Here is a 22592-nt window from a genome sequence, read left to right on the forward strand (position 1 = left end):
GCTCACAGCAGAGGACACAGCTGAAGACCTCAGCAGAGAGCACAGCAACGACCCAAGAGCTGCTTGGAACCAGCTCCCCAGCCCCAGCCCTGCCAGCCTGCCCCCCCAGGGGAGGGGCTCAGCCTCTGCTCACCCTTGTGGCCCCCTCTGGGCTTTCCCCAGCAGCTCCATGGCCCTGGGGAGCTGGGGGGCAGTGCTGCTGGGGGGCAGTGCTGCTGGGGGGCAGTGCAGCTGGGGGGCAGTGCAGCTGGGGGGGTCTCACCTGGGTTGAGACTGGAGAGGAGGAAGGAACTGCTGGCAGTGAGGAGAGCCTGGCACAGGCTGCCCAGGGAGGGCTGTGGCTGTCCCCTCCCTGGAGGTGTTCAGGACCAGGCTGGATGAGGCCCTGAGCAGCCTGGGCTGGTGGGAGGGGTCCCTGCCCATGGCAGGGGGCTGGAGCTGGCTGAGCTTTGAGCTCCCTTCCCTCCCAGCCCATTCTGTGACTCTTCCTCATCCTGCTCCTGCTGGATCCCATCTGTGCCACTCTCTCCTTCACCTCCACTCCCCATCTGCTTCAGCCCTGCTCCCTCCCTGGACACTGCCTGCTGCTCCGGGCCATTCCTGGAGGGGTTTAACTCATTCATTGATTCTCTGAGGCAGAGGCAGAGGCCTCAGCTTCCTCCTTCAGTGATGTTTTGATTTCCCTCCCAGTTTTACATCCACTCTCAGCAGGGAGCAGCCAGAGGTGCCCCAGAGCTGCTTCACCCCCTGTTAAGCTTTATGAGCTGCCTTATGGCCACCTGAGATGAGCAACCAGAGCTGACACAAGCCCCTGCTCCCTCCACTGGGAAGAGCTTCCTCTGAGAGGTGGTAGGAGAGGTGTGGGGAGAGGCAGGAAATCAGAGCATGAAGCTCAAGCCCTAGCAACAAGAAACTGAGTCCCCCTGGGCAGCAAAGCCTCCTGCTGCCCTCTGCACCACCTGGGCAGGGAGGGCTGAGAGGCTGCTGAGGAGCAGCCTGAGAGGGGATCTTACAGTCACAGAGGCATGGAATTGTTTGGCTTGGCTAAGCTCTCCAAGGTCAGCAGCTCTGACTCTCACCCCAGCCCCCCCATGGCCCCCAGACCCTGGCCCCAGCTGCCATGGCCACAGGGCTCTGCAGCACCCCCAGGGCTGGGGACTGCACCAGCTCCCTGGGCAGCCTCTGCCAGGCCCTGAGCACTCCTGCAGCACAGAGATTGTTCCTCCTCTCCAACCTCAGCCTCCCCTGGCACAATTTCAGCCATCTCCTCTCTATCCCCTGAGACCAGGGAGCAGAGCCCAACCCCCCTGGCTGCAGCCTCCTCTCAGGGAGCTGCAGAGAGCAGTGAGGTCTCCCTCAGCCTCCTCTGCCCCAGGCTGAGCACCCCCAGCCCCTCAGCTGCTCCTCCCCAGCCCTGCTCTCCAGACCCTTCCCCAGCTTGGTTGCTTTCAATCTTCTCAATGCTCAGCAAGAGCTGAAGGAGCTGTGGGGGGCAAGAGGCTGGGGCCAGGCTCTGCTCAGTGCTGCCCAGGGACAGCACAAGGGGCAGGGGGCACAGACTGGCACCCAGGAGGCTCCACCTGAGCAGGAGGAGAAAGTTGTTTGTTGTGAGGGTGCTGGAGGCCTGGAGCAGGCTGCCCAGAGAGTGTGGAGTCTCCTGGTGTGGAGAGCTCCCAACCCCCCCTGGGCACTGTGCTGCTGGGCAGGGTGCTGTGGAAGCCCTGCTGGGGCAGGGGGCTTGGGCTGGGTGAGCTCCAGGGCTCCCTTGCAGCATGCTGGGATTCAGGGCTCCTGTGGCTGTGGCTCCCAGGGGCTGTCAGCCTCTCCAGGCTCAGTGCACAGCTCTCACAGATTGTCTTGGATGATCAGAGGCAATTCCCCTAATCTGTTCTGCCTCTCAGTCTGCCATCTGCAAGCAGGAGATAAAGCATCTCCCCTCCAACCCTCCTGGGCTTCTTCCTGCCTGGATGAGAAATTCTCCAGAGCTGGAGCTCTCTCCCTCTGCCTTTCACCAAAGGTTTGGCTTGAGGCCTTTCGAGGCAGTGGGAGTCACTTATCCTCCCCCAAAAACCCACCCCAGCAACCCCACCCAGAGTGAAACCCCCCCAGCCACCCCCCAGCCACGGCTCTCACTTCCTTCTCAGGAGCCAACAGCATCCACAGCCTCTTCTTCCTCCCCCTGGCTTCAGAAGTTGCTTGGAGGATTGCTCCTGGCTTCCTTCTGCCTGAAATGAAAGCCCAGCTGGAGCAGCCCAGAAGGCTTCAAAGGATGCCCTCAGGATTTGGTGCCCTGGCTGCAGCCCCCAGCCCTGCCCCCAGCGTGCCCTGAGGGGAGTGGGCTGCTGCTGGCCTTTGCCTTTCTCTTCTGGTGTTGGAACATCCTGAAGTTGAAATCCATCTCACTGCACTTCACCTCCAGCCCAAAGCCACTCAGGCAGCTGGGCCCCAGGGATCACAGCATCCCAGAGCTGGCAGGGAGCTCAAGGCTCAGCCAGCCCCATGGGCAGGGACACCTCACACCACAGCAGGTTGCTCACAGCCACCTCCAGCCTGGCTGCAAACACCTCCAGGCAGGAGGCTTCCACCACCTCCCTGGGCAGCCTGTGCCAGGCTCTCACCACCCTCCTGGGCAACAACTTCTTCCTCACAGCCAATCTCAAGCTCCCCACTTCTATCTCTGCTCCATCCCCCCCAGTCCTATCCCTCCCTCACACCCTCACAAGTCCCTCCCCAGCTTTCCTGCAGCCCCCTGCAGCTCCTGGAAGGCCACAATTCAGTCTCCTGGGAGCCTTCTCCTCTCCAGCCTGCACAACCCCAACTCCCTCAGGCTGTGCTCACAGCAGAGCAGCTCCAGCCCTCTGCTCCTCCTCCTGGCCCTGCTCTGGACACCTTCCAGCCCCTCCAGAGCCTTCCTGGCACAGAGGCTCCAGAGCTGGCCCCAGAGCTCCAGCTGTGGTCTGAGCAGAGTGGAGCAGAGGGGCAGAATCCCCTCCCTGGCCCTGCCTGGCTACCCTCCTGCTGCAGCCCAGGCTCTGCTTGCCTCTCTGGGCTGCAAGTGCTCCCTGATGGCTCCCCCAGCACCCCCAAGTCCTTTCCTCTCCAGGGCTGCTCTGCAGCCAGCCCCTCCCAGCCTGTGGCAGTGCCTGGCCTTGCCCTGCCCCAGCTGCAGGACCCTGCCCTCGGTGTTGTGTGAGAGCAATGCCCACAGCACAGGGAGGGAGAGAGAGGGCAAAGCCCTTGCTTGTGGTAGAGCTTCTCTTAGCTCTGATCCTCCTGTGTGTCAATCCTTGGTGCTCTGCCATGCAGGGGAGCCAGGGGACCTCTGCTAAAGTAGGACATCAGATGAGCACTGCTTGAGGAGGGGAAAAAAATGATCTCTTTCCTCTTTGAGTGCCAGGAGTTAGAAGGCTCCTAATGAGCTGCAGGGGGGGCTGGCTGGGGGGGGCTGCTTTGGGGTTTTGTTTGGTTCTGGGCTGGTTGTTTTTCATCTCTCATCAAAGCCTTGAAGGAAGGAGAAAAAAGCAGTGATACTAAAAGGAGGTCAGGGTCTGAGGTGGGGGTTCTGAAGCCTCTCAAGCAGGGGGGGTATTGTTGGAGGTACCTCCTGCAGTCTGCCTTCCTGGGGCAATTACCAAGTGAGGTCCCACAGCACAGCCCCACAATGAAGACCAACCCCCCCCAGAACCCCCAAACCCCTCCAGTCCTGGGGGCCTGGCCTGGTGCTGACTGCCAACAAACCCAGAGAGAGGTTGACACAAACCCCACACCAAGCACAGAGCCAAGCACAGAGCTGGACTTGGCCCTGAGGACCACAAACAGCTTGACAGCATCAGTAACCACAGTGAGGATGCTGCAGCAGCAGATCCCTGCCTGCATTGCCAGCTAAAGCCAGAGGAAGGCTGCCCAAGCCCAAGCCATGAGGCTGTCACAGTGCAGAGGTCCTGCAGTGCCATCAACCTCTGCTGAGCTTCTCCTCCTTCAGGACCCACAAAGAGGTTGACAGCTGCTGAGGATGCTCCAGCAGCAGACCCCTGCCTTGTGTTACCCAGCTAAAGCCAGAGGAAGGCTGCCCAAGCCCAAGCCATGAGGCTGCCTCAGTGCAGAGGTCCTGCAGTGCCATCAACCTCTGCTGAACTTCTCCTTCAGGACCATGAACAGCTTGACAGCATCAGTGACTGTGGTCAGGATGCTCCAGCAGCAGATCCCTGCCTGCATTGCCAGCTAAAGCCAGAGGAAGGCTGCCCGAGCCCGAGCCCGAGCCCGAGCCCAAGCCCAAGCCCGAGCCCAGGGAGGGCTGCATTTGGTGTGCACAGAGAGCAGGATGGGCTCAGCCTGCAGGGGATAAAGTCTTTCCCTTCCCTGCTTCCTCTGGCCTGGGACACCCCCTCTGGGCCTGGCCTAGCCTGAGCCTGCTGGAATCATTCCTTAGCTGTGAATGTGTTTGGTTCCACATGTCCAAAGCCTTCCTCTGCTCTTTGTTATTCACCTTGGTGTGCCAGACACAGACAGAAGAGAAGAGCTGAGGATCCTGTGCAGCTTCTGACCCTGTGCAGCTTCTGACCCACACTTGGAACAGGTTGCCCTCTGCTGCCTCTGCTTCCCCCTGCTTGGTGACTCCCTGCTCACTCAGACCCAAGCTCTTCACCTCCCTCTCTCTCTCTCTCTTCCTTATTCAGATTCCACCCCAGGCCCCAAGCCCTGGGAGGATGTTGTCATCCTGGGGATGTCTGATGGCTCTCTTCCTGCAGAATAACAATTAGCAGCCTGCCTGCACTCCAGTGGTAGTCCCCAGCCTGGGGATCCCCCAGCTGAGCTTGCTGGTGCAGAGCACCTGTGCATGGAGGGGGTGCCAGCAGCTGACAGTGACAGTGACCACGGGCAGGAGGCTCCAGCAGCAGATCCCTGCCCTGTGTTACCCAGCCAAAGCCAGAGGAAGGCTGCCCAAGCCCAGACCATGAAGCTGTCACAGTGCAGAGGTCCTGCAGTGCCATCAACCTCTGCTGAACTTCTCCTTCAGGGCCATGAACAGCTTCACAGCATCAGTAACCACAGTGAGGATGCTCCAGCAGCAGATCCCTGCCTGTATTGCCCAGGTGGAGCCAGAGGAAGGCTGCCCAAGCCCAAGCCATGAGGCTGTCACAGTGCAGAGGTCCTGCAGTGCCATCAGCCTCTGCTGAGCTTCTCCTCCTTGAGGCCCATGGAGAGGCTGAGCAGCCCTGCCTGCTCTGCCTGAGGAGCATCTCACCCCAGCCCCAAAGGAATTCTTGGGGCCTCATTGCAAAGCAAACCTCTCTCCAGGCCCTCCTGAAGCATTTCTGTCCATGCTGCTACCCCAGATCCTCACATCCAGAGCCCAGAGGCTCAGGGAAGGTTTCTCCTGATGAGAAACTTCAGAGCTCTGGCCAAGAATGAATAATCCCTGACAATGCCTGCAAGAGAGACAAGCTGCATAGAGAAGATGGAGCCACAGAACAGCAGCATGGTGCAGGGGGCTGGGAGGGGGCTCTGGAGCTCACCCAGCCCCAGCCCCCTGCCCCAGCAGGGCTCCCACAGCACCCTGCCCAGCAGCACAGTGCCCAGGGGGGGTTGGGAGCTCTCCACACCAGGAGACTCCACAACCTCTCTGGGCAGCCTGCTCCAGGCCTCCAGCACCCTCACAGCAAACAACTTTCTCCTCCTGCTCAGCTCCAACCTCCTGGGTGCCAGTCTGTGCCCCCTGCCCCTTGTGCTGGCCCTGGGCACCACTGAGCAGAGCCTGGCCCCAGCCTCTTGCCCCCCACAGCTCCTTCAGCTCTTGCTGAGCATTGCTCAGCTCCCCTCTGGGGCTGCTCTGCTGCAGGCTCTCAGCCCCAGGGCTCTCAGCCTCTGCTGCTCCCAGAGCTGCTCCAGGCCCCTCAGCAGCTCTGCAGCCTCCCCTGGACTCTCTCCAGCAGTTCCCTGTCCCTCTGGAACTGGGGAGCCCAAGCCTAGACACAAGGTTGCAGCTGTAGCCTCAGTAGGGCAGAGCAGAGGGGGAGGAGAAGCTGCTTTGACCTGCTGGCCACATTCTTTGTGCAGCCACATCAGAGACCCCTGACCCCAGCTCCCTTTGCTCCTTCATTCAGCTAAGGCAATGAACCTGAGCCCAGGTGATCCCAGCTCCCCTTCCTGATGTCCCTTCCCAAGCAGAGCAGCTTTCCCAGGGCTTCTCTGGCAGCTGCTGTTCCAAGGCTCCAGCACAGCCTCCTCCTCATCATTCACTTTCACAACCAGCACAAAACCCTCCCTGACAGCTCCAACAGAAGCTCTGATCCAGCCCCACACCTTCCAGCTAACAAAACACAATCTCCCCCTGGGAGCCCTGCCCAAGGGACACAGAGGAACTGCCTGCCGGTGGAGAGGGCTGTGGAGCAGAGCAGCCCCTGGCAGAACAGCTCCAGGGCTGGAGGAGAAAGTGTGGGTGGGAGAGGGCAGGGAAGCCAGAGGCAGCAGCAGGGTGGGACAGCTGCAGGAGGCAAGCAAGGGGCAGGAGGGAAGGAGATTCGTTGGGCTGCTGGCTTCAGGTCCCACTGAATGCAGAGAGTCAGGGAAGGGTTTGGGCCCTCTGAGCTCACCCAGTCCAACACCAGGTCCAACACCTTCAGCCCAACCCCCCATGGCCACCAAACCCATGGCCACAGGCTGCAGGAACACCTCCAGGGCTGGGGACTCCACCACCTCCCTGGGCAGCCTCTGCCAGGCCCTGGCCACTCCTGCAGCACAGAGATTGTTCCTCATCTCCAACCCCAGCCTCCCCTGGCACAGTTTCAGGACGTTTCCTCTCCCTCTATCACCTCAGACTGGGGAGCAGAGCCCAACCCCAGCTCCCTGCAGCCTCCTCCCAGGGAGCTGCAGAGAGCAGTGAGGTCTCCCTCAGCCTCCTCTGCTCCAGGCTGCACACCCCCAGCCCCTCAGCTGCTCCTCCCCAGCCCTGCTCCCCAGACCCTTCCCCAGCTCTGCTGCCTTTCCCTGGCCCTGCTCCAGCCTCTCAATGTCCTTCTGGGAGCAAGGATCCCAACCCTGCAGCCAGCACTCCAGCTGTGGCCTCCCCAGTGCTGAGCCCAGGGGCACAACCCCTGCCCTGCTCCTGCTGCCCACACCACAGCTGCCCCAGGCCAGGCTGCTGGTGGCCTCCTTGCCCTCCTGCCCACACTGCTGCTTCACCTGCAGCTGCTGCCAGCCCACTGCCAGCCCAGAGACATGAAGTTCCCCCAGCCAGGAGCCATCTCCTTCCAGATGAGCTAACCATGCTGGTGTCTGCTGTTCTCTTGCCATCAAGCAGAGCTTTTGTTGGCTGATGACAGCTCCTCCCCATCTCCCTGCTTTGGGAACACAGCTCTATAATCACAGAGCCACCCTGGGCTTTGAACAACTTTAATTAAGAGCAGATAAACTGTCAAGGAAGAAGCAGGAAGGTGCATTAATTAAGGTTAGTCCCACTTGTACACAATTCAAACCTTCATCTTCCACCTGCTCTCATCAATACCTCATCATCATCATCCTGCCAGAGAGGAATTAATGCACTGAGAGGATGGCAGCGCTGTGAGGAGCAGCAACCAGCTGGGATGTCAAAATAACCACCCAAGGGAGGAGGGAGGGAGTGGGGAAGGGAGCAGGAGCAAAGGAGTGAGGCCACCCCTGGGGTGCTGGGGGCAGCTCTGGGCTCTCACTGCCAGAAGGACATTGAGAGGATGGAGCAGGGGCAGGGAAGGGCAGCAGGGCTGGGGAGCAGGGCTGGGGAAGGGGCTGGGGAAGGGGCTGGGGAAGGGGCTGGGGAAGGGGCTGGGGAAGGGGCTGGGGAAGGGGCTGGGGAGCAGGGCTGGGGAAGGGGCTGGGGAAGGGGCTGGGGAAGGGGCTGGGGAAGGGGCTGGGGAAGGGGCTGGGGAAGGGGCTGGGGAAGGGGCTGGGGAAGGGGCTGGGGAAGGGGCTGGGGAAGGGGCTGGGGAAGGGGCTGGGGAGCAGGGCTGGGGAGCAGGGCTGGGGAGGAGCAGCTGGGGAGGAGCAGCTGGGGGGGCTGGGGGTGTGCAGCCTGGAGCAGAGGAGGCTGAGGGAGACCTCACTGCTCTCTGCAGCTCCCTGGGAGGAGGCTGCAGCCAGGGGGGTTGGGCTCTGCTCCCCAGCCTCAGGTGATGGAAGGAGAGGACATGGCCTGAAGCTGTGCCAGGGGAGGCTGAGGTTGGAGAGGAGGAACCTGCTCTGGCTGGGGCTGTCCCTGCTGGCTGCAGGGGGCTGGACAGGATGACCTTGGAAGGTCCCTTCCAAGCCAACCCCTTCTGTGCCTGCCTGCTGCTGCCTCAGCCCAGGGTCTCAGCTCTGCCTGCATCCTGGCAGCTCCAGTGCTGCTTCTTTCCACTGCACTGCTCCTGTCTCATCAGGCCCTCAGAGATGCTGCTGCTTGGACACATTACCAGCAGAGCTGTGGCTGCTGCTCCCCAGAATCATGTTCTTGTCAACAAGGTGTGAATTTACAACCTCCTTTGGAGACACAGAATGAGAAAGTGCAAAGGGGGGGGGGGGAAAAACCACCCTGAAAAGCAGCTAATTAACCTCAGGAGCTGATCTGAACTCAAATTAAGGCAACAAGACACTGGAACACTTTGGCCTTCTCTTAGGCTCCATCCCCATCAAAGCCCAGAAGAATTCTCCCTGGGCTGGGTTGTCACAGTGCTTGGTGCTCAGCAGCTGCAGCTGGCAGCAGCGGGATGGTCCCAGCAGGGCTGCAGCAGCAGCAGCAGCAGCAGGGCTGCAGCAGGGCTTCAGCAGCAGCAGGGCTGCAGCAGGGCTTCAGCACACATCCAGCCACTCACAGTCACTTATTTAAGCTGAACAAAGTCAGCTGAGCCCTCACAGAGCCAGAGAGCTGTGTTGGTTGGGAGGCATCTGCAAGCTCACCCAGCCCAGCAGCAGCCCCACCATGGCCACTGAACCCTGGCCCCAGGTGCCATGGGCACAGCTTGCCTGAGCACCCCCAGGGGTGGCAACTCCACCACCTCCCTGGGCAGCCTCTGCCAGTGCCTCATTAACCAAGAGGATCTGGATGGCTCTCCAGGCCTCCAGCACCCTCACAGCAAACAACTTTCTCCTCCTGCTCAGGTGGAACATCCTGGCTGCCAGTCTGTGCCCCCTGCCCCTTGTGCTGTCCCTGGGCACCAATGAGCAGAGCCTGGCCCCAGCCTCTTGCCCCCCACAGCTCCTTCAGCTCTTGCTGAGCATTGCTCAGCTCCCCTCTGGGGCTGCTCTGCTGCAGGCTCTCAGCCCCAGGGCTCTCAGCCTCTGCTGCTCCCAGAGCTGCTCCAGGCCCCTCAGCAGCTTCCCAGCCTCTCCTGGACTCTCTCCATGAGTTCTCTGTCTCTCTTGCCCTGGGGAGCCCAGAGCTGGACCCAGTCCTCCAGCTGAGCAGAGCCTCTCTCAAGCTGCAGTCAAGGGCTGAGCTGTGTGTGTGCAGCAGGGGGTGGTGAATGGGCACTGGGTAAGCTGGAGCCTGGCTGGCAGCACCTGGAGGAAGGGTAGGTGCTGGGAAGAGGCAGCAGGAGGCCTGGGTGATGGCACAGACCAGCTCCTGACACCCAGCTGACAGCGCAGCAGTTCCCTGTCCCTCTAGCAGTGGGGAGCCCAGAGCTGGCCCCTCTGCACCTCCCCCTTTGCCCTGGGTCTGTCATCTCCCACCAAAACCTCTCTGTTGTCCTCACTGCAGCAAACAGAATCCTGCTGACAGCTCTCCAGGCCCCAAAGCCTCCACCCTCAGAGAAGAAAACGTCCTTCTGTCCCCTTCTTCCTGCTGCATTGAGCACACCACCAGCTGGAGCTGAGCACCCTGCAAAGCTGTGAATCCTTCCTGTGCCACCCAGAGCTGCCAACTGCACTTGCTGAGTGGCTGCATTCAGCCTGTGCTGTGTGCAGCAGCACCATGGATGTAATTACGAGCCTGAGTTTAATGGCACTGAAACAAATCTCCATTCTGATGAATGCCTAATTACTGTGATTAAAATATTTATGAAATAATAAATTTATTAGAAAAAAGAGAGAGAGGGAGAGAGAAATCCTCTGCCTGGGAGCCTGCAGGAAGCTTTCCTCTGCTCCATGGCTACAATGGCAGCAGAGAGCAGAACCTTGCAAGGCACCAAACCATCTGGAGATGAGAGAGGCACAAAGGCCTCCTGAGATCCTGAGCACTCTGTGCTCTCCCTCAGAGAGACCAAACAGAGGGAGCTGGGGCCTGATCATCTTCAAGGCACCAAACCTGAGCTCATCCATCCCAGATGAGGCAGGCACAAAGGTCTCTGAGATCCTGAGCACTCTGTGCTCTCCATCAGAGACACCAAACAGAGAGAGCTGGGACCTGATCATCTTCAAGGCACCAAACCTGAGCTTATCCATGCAGGCATGAAGGCCTCTTGAGCTGCTGAGCCCTCTGTGCTCTCCATCAGAGACACCAAACAGAACTGGGATTTGATGCTTTTCAAGGCACCAAACCTGGGCTTATCTATCCCAGATGATGCAAGCATGAAGGGCTGCTGAGCTGCTGAGCCCTCTGTGCTCTCCATCAGAGACACCAAACAGAGAACTGGGATTTGATGCTTTTCAAGGCACCAAACCTGAGCTTATGCATCTCAGATGATGCAGGCATGAAGGGCTGCTGAGATCCTGAGCACTCTGTGCTCTCCACCAGAGAGACCAAACAGAGAGCTGGGACCTGATCATCTTCAAGGCACCAGACCTGAGCTTAGCCACCCCAGATGATGCAGGCATGAATAGAATAGAGAATAGAATAGAGCAGGTTGGAAGAGACCTTTGAGATCCTGAGCCCTCTGTGCTCTCCATCAGAGTCACCAAACAAAGGGAGCTGGGACCTGATCATCTTCAAGGCACCAAACCTGGGCTCATCCATCCCAGATGAGGCAGGCATGAAGGGCTGCTGAGCTGCTGAGCCCTCTGTGCTCTCCAGAGAGGCCAAACAGAGGGAGCTGGGACCTGATCACCTTCAAGGCACCAAACCTGAGCATTTCCACTCCAAATGATGCAGGCACAAAGGTCTCTGAGCTGCTGAGCCCTCTGTGCTCTCCAGCAGAGACAGCAAACAGAGAGCTGGGACCTGATGGATCTCTGCATTTGGATGATCACAGACCTGTTCAATCAGAAGAGACCTCTGAGGCCACCAGGATCATCTCCCCCCACACCAGCTGATGCTTTGGGTTGCATCCACCTGAGGCCCAGCAGCACAGGCACCAGGGTGGCACAGGCACCCCCCCAGCCCTGCCCCCACAGCCCCTGGCCTGGGTGGGTTCAGGCTGGGGATGAGGCACAGCCTCTGGAGGGTCACAGAGCTGTCTGGGAGGGCAAACCTCTCCAAGAGCATCCAGCCCAAGCATCCACCCAAGCCCAGCACAGCCTTCAAACCTCACCCCAAAGGTTTCTTGGACACCTCCAGGGCAGCTCAGCCCTTCAAACAAAGGCTGCTGGGGAAGCAAACTCCTGGTGGAGGCTTTCCCTGGGGGTTGTTTAGCCCAGGCTGGAAATGCATCACTGGGGTGAGGTGGAGTTGGAAACAGCCACCAGGGCCCAGCCAGACCTTGGGAAGCTGAAGCTAATGGCTTGAGCCTGCATCCAGGGCGAGCTGGAGCGTCCCAAGGCCCAGCTGCTGGATCTTGCAGATGCATCTCTCCCACTAAAGCACTCAAAGCCTCTGCTCTTTGTGGCCAGCTCCCAGCAGCGAGGCCAGGGCAGAAGGCTTGCTGGCTGGAGCTACCTGCTGCATCCTGGCTTGCACTTCAGCCTCCCCCTGCTGTGAAAGCCCAGGCAGAGCAGAGGCAGGGACACCTCCAGCCAAGAGGATAAAAGCTGGCTGCTGAAGGGGGAAAGAGCCTTTTGGGGAGGCTCCAGGGTATCACAGGATCCCAGAACGGTAAAGCTTGAAAGGGAGCTCTGGAGATCACCCAGGCCAAGCCCCCTGCCCCAGCAGGGTCACCCAGGGACACATCCAGGGGGGGTTGGGAGCTCTCCACACCAGGAGACTCCACAACCTCTCTGGGCAGCCTGCTCCAGGCCTCCAGCACCCTCACAACAAACAACTTTCCTGCTCAGATGGAACCTCCTGGGCTCCACTCTGTGTCCCTTGGCCCTTGTGCTGTGCCAGGACACCACTGAGCAGAGCCTGGCCCCAGCCTCTTGCCCCCCACCCTGCAGATATTCATAGACATCCCTAAGATCTCCTCTCAGCCTTCTCTCCTCCAGGCTGCACAGCCCCAGGGCTCTCAGCCTGCCCTCAGCTGTGGTCACCTCAAGCCTTGCTGTGCTGTCACTGCCTGTGAGCAGCCAGAGGGACGTGGAACCTCTCCTGAAGGCGGATGAGCCACAGGCTTGTAGCAACCCACCTGAGGAGCAGCTGGATCAGAGTCGGTGTGCAGGGCAGCTGCAGGCTTTGGCTTTGTCAGGAGTTGTTTTGCCTGGCAGGGAAAAGCCCAGAGCAGCTGTAGCAGGGGAGGAGCAAGATCTGAGGGCAGCTCTGCAGTAGGCAGAGCAGCACAGCACAGGGAGCACACCAAAGCCAGGACACTTTGCCTGGCTTCTGAGCTGCGAGCTCCAGCAAGGCATTGCCCTGGGGCTGTCTGAGCAGCCTCGGAGTCAGCCGGGGTGTGACACACACCAGCAGGGCCCTGCCAGCCCTGGCACTGCTCTGGCACTGCCTGGCACTCCTCTGGGCTGTGCAGGCACCAGGCTTGACCTTGGCTGCTTCCCCTGCCAGGGCAATGCTCCCACAGTGACCTCCAGCCCGACCTCGACTCTCCCTTTGCCCAGCCTCCAGGCAGAGGTGGCCAAGCTCACAGCCAGCTGAGTGCCACAGGGGGAAGAGCCACAGCAGAGCCTCAGGAACACTCAGGTGGAAGAGACCCTCAGGATCACCAAGGCCAACCCAGAGCCCTGCTCTGCAAGGCTCACCCCCAGACCAGAGCCCCAAGCCCCACAGCCAAACCACCTTCAAACCCAGCCCGGGCTGGGGGCTCCACCGCCTCCCTGGGCAGCACATTCCAGTCCCTGACCTCTCTTTTTCCTCCTGCCCAGTCTGAAGCTCCCCAGGGGCAGCTGGGGGCCATCCCCTCTTGTTCTGTCACTGGTCACCTGTGAGCAGGGAGCAGCAGCAGCCTCTCCACAGCCTCCTCTCAGGGAGCTGGGGGCAGCCAGGAGGTCTCCCTCAGCCTCCTCTGTGTCACACTCACCATCCCCAGCTCCTTCAGCCTCTCCTCAGCAGATTTCTTCCCCAGCTCCTTGCCCTGCTCTGCCCTGGCTCCAGCACCTCCACAGCTCTCTGGCACTGAGGTGCCCACAAGTGGACACAACCTCCCTCCCCATCCTCTGTGTCCATGCCAAGGTCTGAAAAGCTGCAGACCTGAGGCTCCTGCTGGTGTGAGGAAGGGGAGAGCCTTGGTCCTGCAGGCACAGCCCAGCTCCCCCTCAGCAGGCACCAGCCACAGGCTGACCAAACTCTTTCCCCTGCTTCCCAGCCTGCTCCCACAGGCAGGAGCAGCCAAGCCTGCACACAAGCCCTGGCTGGAGGCCTGGGGGGTGCCTCTGCATTCCTCACACACTGCTCCTCTATTAACCACACCTCAGCGATTCCTCTGACTCCTACCAGCAGCACAATGCAAACCAGGCAGCAAGCAAGAGCCCAGCGAGCAGGTGACAGAGCTGGCAGCAGAGGGACAGCAGCAGCAGCAGGCAGAAACCCAAACCCCCTTTGGGGAGGGAGGGGAAAGAGAGGCAAAGGAGGGAAGGTCCTGAGTGCCTGCTTTTAGCTTGTTGGAATAGAGTTAACCAGGTTGGGAAAGGCCTTTGAGATCACCCAGCCCAACCTCTCCCCCAGCACCATCTGATCAGCTCAGCCCTGGCACCAAGGGCCTCAGCCAGGCTCTGCCTAAGCACCTCCAGGGGTGGGGACTCCACCACCTCCCTGGGCAGCACATCCCCAGGGCCAATCTCTCTGGCTGGGAAGAATTTCTTCCCAACATCCAGCCTGAGCTCCCCTGGCACAGCTTGAGACTGTGTCCTCTTGTTCTGGTGCTGGGTGCCTGGGAGCAGAGCCCAACCCCCACCTGGCTGCAACCTCCCTGCAGGGAGTTGCAGAGAGCAAGAAGGTCTCCCCTGAGCCTCCTCTTCTCCAGGCTAAGCAACCCCAGCTCCCTCAGCCTCTCCTCCCAGGGCTGTGCCCCAGACCCCTCCCCAGCTCTGCTGCCCTTCTCTGGACACCTTCCAGCAGCTCAACCTCCTTCCTGACCTGAGGAGCCCAAGGCTGGACACAAGACTCAAGGTGTGGCCTCAGCAGTGCTGAGCAGAGGGCAGGATGAGCTCCCTGCTCCTGCTGGCCACACTGCTCCTGCTGCAGGCCAGGATGCCCTTGGCCCTCTTGGCCACCTGGGCACACTGCAGGCTCATGTTCAGCTGCTGTCACCCAGCACCCCCAGGTCCCTCTCTGCCTGGCTGCTCTCAGCCACTGCCCCCAGTGCAGCACTGCCTGGGGGTGCTGTGGGCAGAGTGCAGCCCCTGGCAGTGGGATGTGTTCAGTCTCCTGCCCCTCTGCCCAGCCTGGCAGGGTGCCTCTGCAGAGCCTCTCTCCCCTCTGACAGCTCAGGCCCTCACCAAAAGAGGCACTAAAACAACTGGAGAGTTAGCTGAGGAGGCCTTGGGCAGCAGGGAGCATCCTGCAGCCAGGGCTGCCTCAGCCCCAGCCAGAGGAGTGCCAGGAGCTGGGGAGGAGTTCACAGCAGATCAGCCTCTAGGGAAGAGGAAAAGCAATGAATCAAACCCAAGCAGCCTCAAACCTCTCACTTAGCCTCCCAGGGAGCAGCACTCACCCAGGGCCCCCCCATGGCCCGCAATTAAAGCAGCCCTCTAGCACCAGCTCATTAGGTGGAGCTCAGCAGGAGGGGGCTCAGCCTGGGGCTCTGGCTCTGCACCCAGATCCCAGGCACATGGAAACCTCAGGGCCTGGCTCCTGAGAGCCCTGCAGGGAGCCTGAAAGGCCAAGAGGGAGGGAGGGTCCCCCTGCCACCCCTGCAGAGCCAAGGGGGGCTCAGAGAGGCTGAGCAGAGGAGCAGCACAAGGTGGGCTCAAACCCAAGGGCTCCAGAAGCACCTCCTGGGGGCACAGCTGCTGGGAAGCTTCCCAGCCAGCCCCTCAGCCTGCAGGGAGCCATGGGGTGGGAGCCATGGGGTGGGAAAGGCCCCCAGGATCATGGGGGCCAGCTGCCAGGGAGCTCTGCCAGGGCTGGGGCCAGGCTCAGCACCACAGCTCTGCCTCTCTGAAACCCCTCCAGGGGTGGGGATACAGCCCCCCCCGGGCAGCCTGGGCCAGGCTGGGGGAAGCCTTGCAGCCAGGAAGTGTCTTTGAACCTCCAACCTGACCCTGCCCTGAGGCGACCCCAGGCCATTTCCTCTCATCTAACACTTGGTACTAGGGAGCAGAGCCTGACCCCCCCCGGCTCTGGCCTCCTCTCAGGGAGCTGCAGGGAGCAATGAGGACTCCCCTCAGCCTCCTCTGCCCCAGGCTGGACAACCCCAGCTCCCTCAGCCCCCTGATCCTGCTGCCAAGAGCCTCACTGAATCCTGCCTCAGCTTCTGGCTTGAGAGACAGCCTCCACCTCCCCCCACAGGCACCAGAACCTGAGGCACAGCCTCCACCTCCCCCCACAGGCACCAGGAGCTGAGGCACAGCCTCCACCTCCCCCCACAGGCACCAGGAGCTGAGGCACAGCCTCCACCTCCCCCCACAGGCACCAGGAGCTGAGGCACAGCCTCCACCTCCCCCCACAGGCACCAGGAGCTGAGGCACAGCCTCCACCTCCCCCCACAGCAGCAGGAGCTGAGGCACAGCCTCCACCTCCCCCCACAGCAGCAGGAGCTGAGGCACAGCCTCCACCTCCCCCCACAGCAGCAGGAGCTGAGGCACAGCCTCCACCTCCCCCCACAGCAGCAGGAGCTGAGGCACAGCCTCCACCTCCCCCCACAGGCACCAGGAGCTGAGGCACAGCCTCCACCTCCCCCCACAGGCACCAGAACCTGAGGCACAGCCTCCACCAGCACCAGAGAGAGGGACCCCTCACCCCCTCCCCCCTTGACTGCCTGCTTCTCAGGGCAGCCACTGAGCACAGAAACCTGCTGAGGTAATTAGCTCCTCATTAAAGATGGTAATGAGGGCTCTTAAAGGAGTCCCCCAAAACTCCTCCCTGAAGCATCAAGCACCTGGCAAACTCCTCCAGCCCACACTGAGAGCAGCCCTGCAGGGAAGGAGCTGGGGGTGCTGGGGGGGGAGAAGCTGGGCAGGAGGCAGCAATGGGCACTGCCAGCCCCTGGGGCTGCCCTTGGCCTTCTGGGCTGGCAGTGCCCATTGCCAGAGGTGGAGGGAGGGGATCCTGCCCCTCTCAGACCTCACCTGCAGGACCACCAACACAGGAAGGACCTGGACCCTCTCCATCAGCTCCAGAGGAGGCCACAAAGAGGATCAGAGGGCTGCAGAACCTCCCCTGTGGGACAGGCTGAGGGAGCTGGGGGTGCTCAGGCTGCAGGCAGAGCTCAGAGCTGCATTTCAGTGTCTGCAGGGCAGCTGCAGGCAGGCTGGGCAGGGACTGCTCAGGAGGGGCTGTGGGGAGAGCAGGAGAGCAATGGTTTGGGGCTGGGGCAGGGCAGAGGTAGGTTGGGCATCAGGAGGGAGTTCTGCAGAGGGAGGCTGGGGAGAGACTGGGACAGGCTGCCCAGGGAGGGGGTTGAGGCTCCAGGCCTGGAGACACTCAGGCTCAGGCTGGCTGTGTCCCTGGGCAGCCTGCTGTGGCTGGAGCTGTCCCTGCTGCCTGCAGGGGGGTGGCCAAGGTGCCCCTGGGGGGTCCCTTCCAGCCTGCTGCTCTCTCTGAGGCTGTCAGCTCCATGCAGCTCCATTTGTGAGGCCAGCTCTGCTGCTGGGGGTTTGGTTTTGCCTCCCCAAGCACAGCCAGCAGCCTGACCCCAGCTTGCCCTGGCTGTTAGGCAGCAGCTCCCCAGGCTGCTTCTGCTCTCCCCTTCAGCACAGCTGGTTAGCCCCCAGGCTGTGTGCTCTTCCTTGCCATGCTCTAACAGAACTGTGCTCAGGGAAGTCCTCCTCCTTGGCACCCCTGAGCAGTTATGCAGCTCTACCTCCATGCTCCTGGGGGCTGCATCCAGCTGGGGCCCTGCAGCACAGACACCAGGGCAGCACATCCCCCCCACACTGCCCTGCCCCCACAGCCCCTGGCTGCAGCAGGAATCCAGGCTGGGGATGAGGCACAGAGCTGCCTGGGTGGGAGCAGCTCTCCAAGAGCATCCAGCCCAAGCAGCCACCCAAGCCCAGCACAGCCTTCAAACCACATCCCCAAGTGCCATGGCCACAGGGCTCTGGAACACCTCCAGGCATGGCCAGGGACACCTCACACCACAGCAGGTTGCTCACAGCCACCTCCAGCCTGGCTGCAAACACCTCCAGGCAGGAGGCTTCCACCACCTCCCTGGGCAGCCTCTGCCAGGCTCTCACCACCCTCCTGGCCAACAACTTCTTCCTCACAGCCAATCTCAAGCTCCCCACTTCTAGCTCTGCTCCATCCCCCCCAGTCCTATCCCTCCCTCACACCCTCACAAGTCCCTCCCCAGCTTTCCTGCAGCCCCCTGCAGATCCTGGAAGGCCACAATGAGGTCTCCTGGGAGCCTTCTCCTCTCCAGCCTGCACAACCCCAACTCCCTCAGGCTGTGCTCACAGCAGAGCAGCTCCAGCCCTCTGCTCCTCCTCCTGGCCCTGCTCTGGACACCTTCCAGCCCCTCCAGACCCTTCCTGGCACAGAGGCTCCAGAGCTGGCCCCAGAGCTCCAGCTTGAACATGAAACTGAAGTATCTCATGGATTGTCCCACCCATAGCTCATGGCAACAACAGACCCTGAAAGCCTCCTGCTGCCCCTCAGCCCCTGCAGCTCTCCTGTGGAAGAGAAGTCCTCAGGGATGTGACCCGAGGAGACACACAGCCCTCACTGGCAGTGCCTGCACCCACCCCCAACACATCCCCAGGGACTCCTGGAGGGAGCTCTGACTGCACCTGAGCCCCAGCAGCCTCTCCCCACCAGCCCCAGAGCCTCAGCCAGAGGCAGAGGGAGGGTTTAGAGCTTCCCCTGCACACAGCTGGGGCTTGGAGCCTTCCCCAGAGCTGCAGGGGGAACCCCCCGGCCCCAGCTGGTGCCATCACCTCCCACCCCAGGGGTGAGTGAGGGATGAGTGGGGAGGGGGATCCAGAGGCAGCTCCTCCCCTCCCTGCTCTCCCCAGGCAGGCAAAGCTGGGCTAAGGGAGAGCCTTCCCTTCAGCTTGGCTGGGGCTTTGTTGTGCTTGGCTGCTTCTCCCTGTGCAAAGCAGAGCTGCTGCAGGACTTCAGGCAGCAATTACACGGCTGAGCTCCGAGCAGAGGACCTCGGTGCTGCTCTCTCCCCTGCTGATCCACCTGTTGGCATCAGCTGAAGATGCTCCCAGCCCTCTCTCTGCCGGGTTGGGAGCAGGCAGCCGAGCTGCGTGGAGAGAGAGAGTAACTGCAGGTGAAGAGAGGGAGATCAAGAGCCCAGATCTTTACCCACCCTGGAGAGAAAGCCTCTTCAGCAGCAAGAGCTGGCAGAGCAAGCTCCACTCTGCTCTGGATTGCAGACACATTCCCTCCCCACATCAAGGCAGAGCAGCAATGCTTCTCTTCCAGGGTACTGCCAGAGAGCTGCCAACACTCCTCAGGTTCCTTTGCTGAGGTCTCCACAGATGGAAAGCTTTCATCCAGGAGATTCACACATTGCAGTGCTTTGAAGGCACCCTGGCCAACCCCCCTGCAGGCAGCAGGGACCCCTCCAGCCGGAGCAGGCTGCCCAGGGGGGGCCCCTCCAGCCCAATCTTGAACACCTCTAAGGACAGGACCTCAACCCCCTCCCTGTGCAGCCTGTCCCAGTCTCTCCCCAGCCTCCCTGTGCAGAGCTTCCTCCTGGTGTCCAACCTAACTCTGCCCTGCTCCAGTTCCAAGCCACTGCCCCTTGGCCTATCCCCACAGCCCCTTCTGAACAGTCCCTCCCCAGCTCTCCTGGAGCCTCTTCAGGCACTGGAAGGCTGCTCTGAGGTCTCCCTGGAGCCTTCTCCAGGCTGAACAGCCCCAGCTCTCCCAGCCTGGCCCCACAGGAGAGGTTCTCCAGGCCTCTGACCATCCTTGTGACCCTCCTCTGGACTCTCCCCAGCAGCTCCAGGTCCTTCTGGTGCTGGGGGTCCCACATCCTACAGCTGAGTCCTGTCACTGGGAGGGAAAAGCCACCGTGGGCACAAACAGAAGTGCTCAGGAGACAATGAGGCAGCACTCACCCCCCTGCCGCGGTCAGGAACACCTCCAGCCAGCCAGGAGAAGCAAGCTGGCTGCAGCAGCCCCCGGCTTTGGAGGAGGTTTTCAGGCTAACAGGTGTTTTGTGGGGGGGTGGTAATTGGTTGGGGTTTGAGTCCAAATAACTTCCAGCTGCTCACCCACCCCCACACCCCAGCAGGAAGCTGCTTAGCAGGTCCAGGTCTCCTCCTCTCTCTTAACACCGTTCTTTTTTCTCCCTCCTTCCTCTCTGGCTGGGACGTGTTCTGAGCCGGGTTGGAGGGAGGAGAGGGACACGGGGAAGGGTTTGATTGCCTGAACAAAATCAGCTTAGAGGTGGCAGAGCCGAGCTGTGAAACACACACTCGGTACAATCCCTCCCAGTGCGTTCCTCCTTTCCGGCTGATTTGGTTGCAAAGCAGTTTCCAGCAGATGCTTAGTCACAAGACATTAAAGCGTTTGGATCCCTGCGAACGTCTCGACGGGCAGGGACCTGCCCCCAACGCCTCCTTCCCTGCACAACCCCCTTCCCCACACACACACAACCTGCCCCCCCCGAGGTGTCACAGGTGCTGTGTGCCTCCGGATTGCTTTCGGGGCGAGATCCCAGCAGGGAGCACCCAGGCTGTGCTCCCGAGGCAGGCGGCTGCCCGATTCCCCCCCGCCGACGGCTGGGAGCCAGGGAGCAGATCGGCAGCTGCCAGACCGAAGACTTCAGCGCAACTTCGGCACCTCTCGCATCCCTGCCAGCTCCTCCGCTCCGGCTCACGCAGAGAACATGAGCTCATCGCTTTTGCAGCCCAGGGAGGGGGCTTTGCAAGGCGAGGAGTCTCCGGCAGAGCTCAGCGCCGCGGCTGGAGCCATGGAGGCTCTCTCACGCACACGAGTGGGGCTGCTTCCCCCCGAGAGCCGCGGGGCAAAGCCGCTGGAGATTCGGCACCGCGCCGAGCCCAGCAGCAACCCTCGCAGCGTTTTCATCTGGCGGGGAGGGGGAGAGGCGAGGAGAACAAAGCCAGCTCCTCGGCGTAGGTTGGGGAAGATGGAGAGGACGGCGTCCAGCCGGGCAGTGCCCAGGGCGGCAGCGAGGGGCGAGGGAGCATCGTCGCCCTACGACGGCACCGCCAGCCAGCTGGGAACGAGGGGGAAGGAGCGGCGAGAGCGGATTCACCATGCAAACCCTCACAAGTTTCCAGCTGGGGAGAGCGGGGGAATCTCTCCACCCTCTGCACAAAAATAAAACTAAACCCCACCAACCACCTTCCGCATGCGAGGGCGGAGGAGAGGAAGCGAGAAACTCCGCTGCTCACCATGCATCTGGCGGCGGCTCTGTCGCTGTCACCGCAACCGCGATCCAGCCCTGCCGAGAAGCATCCCACCGGGCCCCGCTGGCTCCATCCAGCCGCCCTCCCCTTTACCCCCGGGGCCATCCATCCCCACCGAGGAGCCCTGCTCTGCCGCCGCGAAGCAAAGCCCAGCTCAGCCCCGGGGAGATGCTTTCTCCCGGACTTGGGGCGCTGGAAAAGGGGCAGAAGGATGCAGCCTGGGGTGGGGGGACACACGATGGCAGCTGTCCCTGGAGATGGAGGGGGGATGAGCGGATCGTGCCGGAGCTGCAGCGCATCTCTCCCCCGCACACACACGCTCGGTTCTTTAATCCTCCGGCGCTGCTCATCCATCCCCCAGCGCTCTGCCAGAGCCGCGGAGCCGCAGCCGGAGCCCGGCTCACCGCCCCCGGGGCCAGCCGCTCTCCCCATCCCCTCCTCCGCCTCCATCCAACCGGGGGCGATCGGGCTGGCTCCGCACCCCCTAGGGTGGGCACAGGGACCCCCGCTCCAGAAGGCGGGTGGGCGGGCGGGTGGGTGGCTGGAGCTGCCCAGTGCAGCCCAGTCTCCACCAAGCGCTAATGGGGAAAACCCACCCAGCGCGCCCCCATCCAGCCTCATCCTGCCCCCGCAGCCGCGGAGCCCGTCCCGGTCGCGCCGGTGCTGCCTCTGCTCTCGCCTCTCTGCCGAGCCATGTTCCCCGTTGAACACAAACCCACCTTCATCTTCATCACCGCCTGGGCTTTTTCGGCCTTTTTTTCCCCCCCTTCCTTTTCTCCTTTCCCCCCCTCCCCCTTTCCCTTCACGGTTTCGCTTCTTGCAAATGGGGCGATAAATCCAGAAAGTGCCACGCACCGCGGAGCGGGGAGATGGGGGAGGACGCTGGAACCCAGCGGTTGCCTGGCTGGGGACAAGATGCTCTGGGGAGGGAGCAAATAAAGCACCTGAAGGGGCACCGAGGGATCCCGTTGGAAGCAGCATCCACCGCCCGACCCCGCGGCACGGCTCGGCACGGCTCGGCCCGGAGCGGCGCAGCCCTACCTGGAAGAGCCGGAGGATGTTGGCCACCATAATGGACACTGAACTTCCCGAAGCTCCGATCACTCCAACTACTTTTTCCGGCTTGACGAACACCGGTGGCTCCCCGTTGGTGCACCTCACGTCGGAGGTGTCCTTCTGGATCAGAGCCTGGACAAAGGTGAGGGACTGCTCCAAGGCGTAGGTGTCTCGGGAGCAGGTGTCCAAGATCCGAGCCCCCAGCGTGACGTTGGGCAGCAGGTCCGGGTCGCTGTTGATCTGGTCCAAGGCGTAGAGCATCGCCTCCAGCCTGTGGATGCCGTTCTCCTTCTTGATGTCCCCGCAGGGCACGCCCGAGGGGCCCTTGGCGTGGACCGGGAAGAGGCCGCCCAGAGTGATGTCCCCTTCCAGGCGGATGGAATGAGGGGCGTACATCTCCTGCCCATGGACCACCTCGGAGAGCAGCAGCTCCAGCAGGCAGCAGGGCAACTTCAGCAGAGTCAGGAGCCGCAGGAGCTCACCCAGCCGGACCATGATGCTGCCGCCTCCTCCTCCACCACGGCTCCCCGGGCGATGCTGCCCCACGCTCCCACCCGCTCTCCCCTTCATGCAGCCCCGGAGGGACCGGGCCGAGATGGGATGGGAGCCGGGGAGGGGGTAGGGGAGGAGGGGAGGGGAGGGGGGGGCTCGGCCGGTCCCTCCCGCCCTGGCCGCGGCTGCCTCCGCCGCGCTCCGCGGCAGCCCCGGCACTGGGGAGCCGCTTCGAGCAGCTACCGCTTTAAATGGTGGCCGGGGCCTCTCCGCCTCCCGCCCCCTCCACCGCCCCGCCCGCCGCTGCTGCGCAGGATGCGGCCGCACCGCCCGGGGCCGGGCCG

At 61.9% G+C, this 22592-nt stretch overlaps 1 protein-coding gene across 2 annotated transcripts in view; it reads right to left on the reverse strand.

Moving 5' to 3' along the window:
• GRM7 (glutamate metabotropic receptor 7) overlaps nt 1–22350 on the reverse strand; it is a 186656-nt gene extending 164306 nt beyond the window's left edge. For both annotated transcript variants that reach the window (XM_068157754.1, XM_068157753.1), the window contains exon 1: nt 21742–22350. In XM_068157754.1, the coding sequence (XP_068013855.1) occupies nt 21742–22326 (585 nt within the window). In that variant the 5' untranslated portion in view covers nt 22327–22350. The remainder of the gene's footprint in view (nt 1–21741) is intronic.
• Nucleotides 22351–22592: the final 242 nt, after the last annotated feature.

The sequence above is a fragment of the Melanerpes formicivorus genome, unplaced genomic scaffold (genome assembly GCF_026170545.1).
Source record: "Melanerpes formicivorus ecotype bairdi unplaced genomic scaffold, bMelFor1.0.p_v2 SCAF_38, whole genome shotgun sequence".
Lineage (NCBI taxonomy): Eukaryota > Metazoa > Chordata > Aves > Piciformes > Picidae > Melanerpes > Melanerpes formicivorus.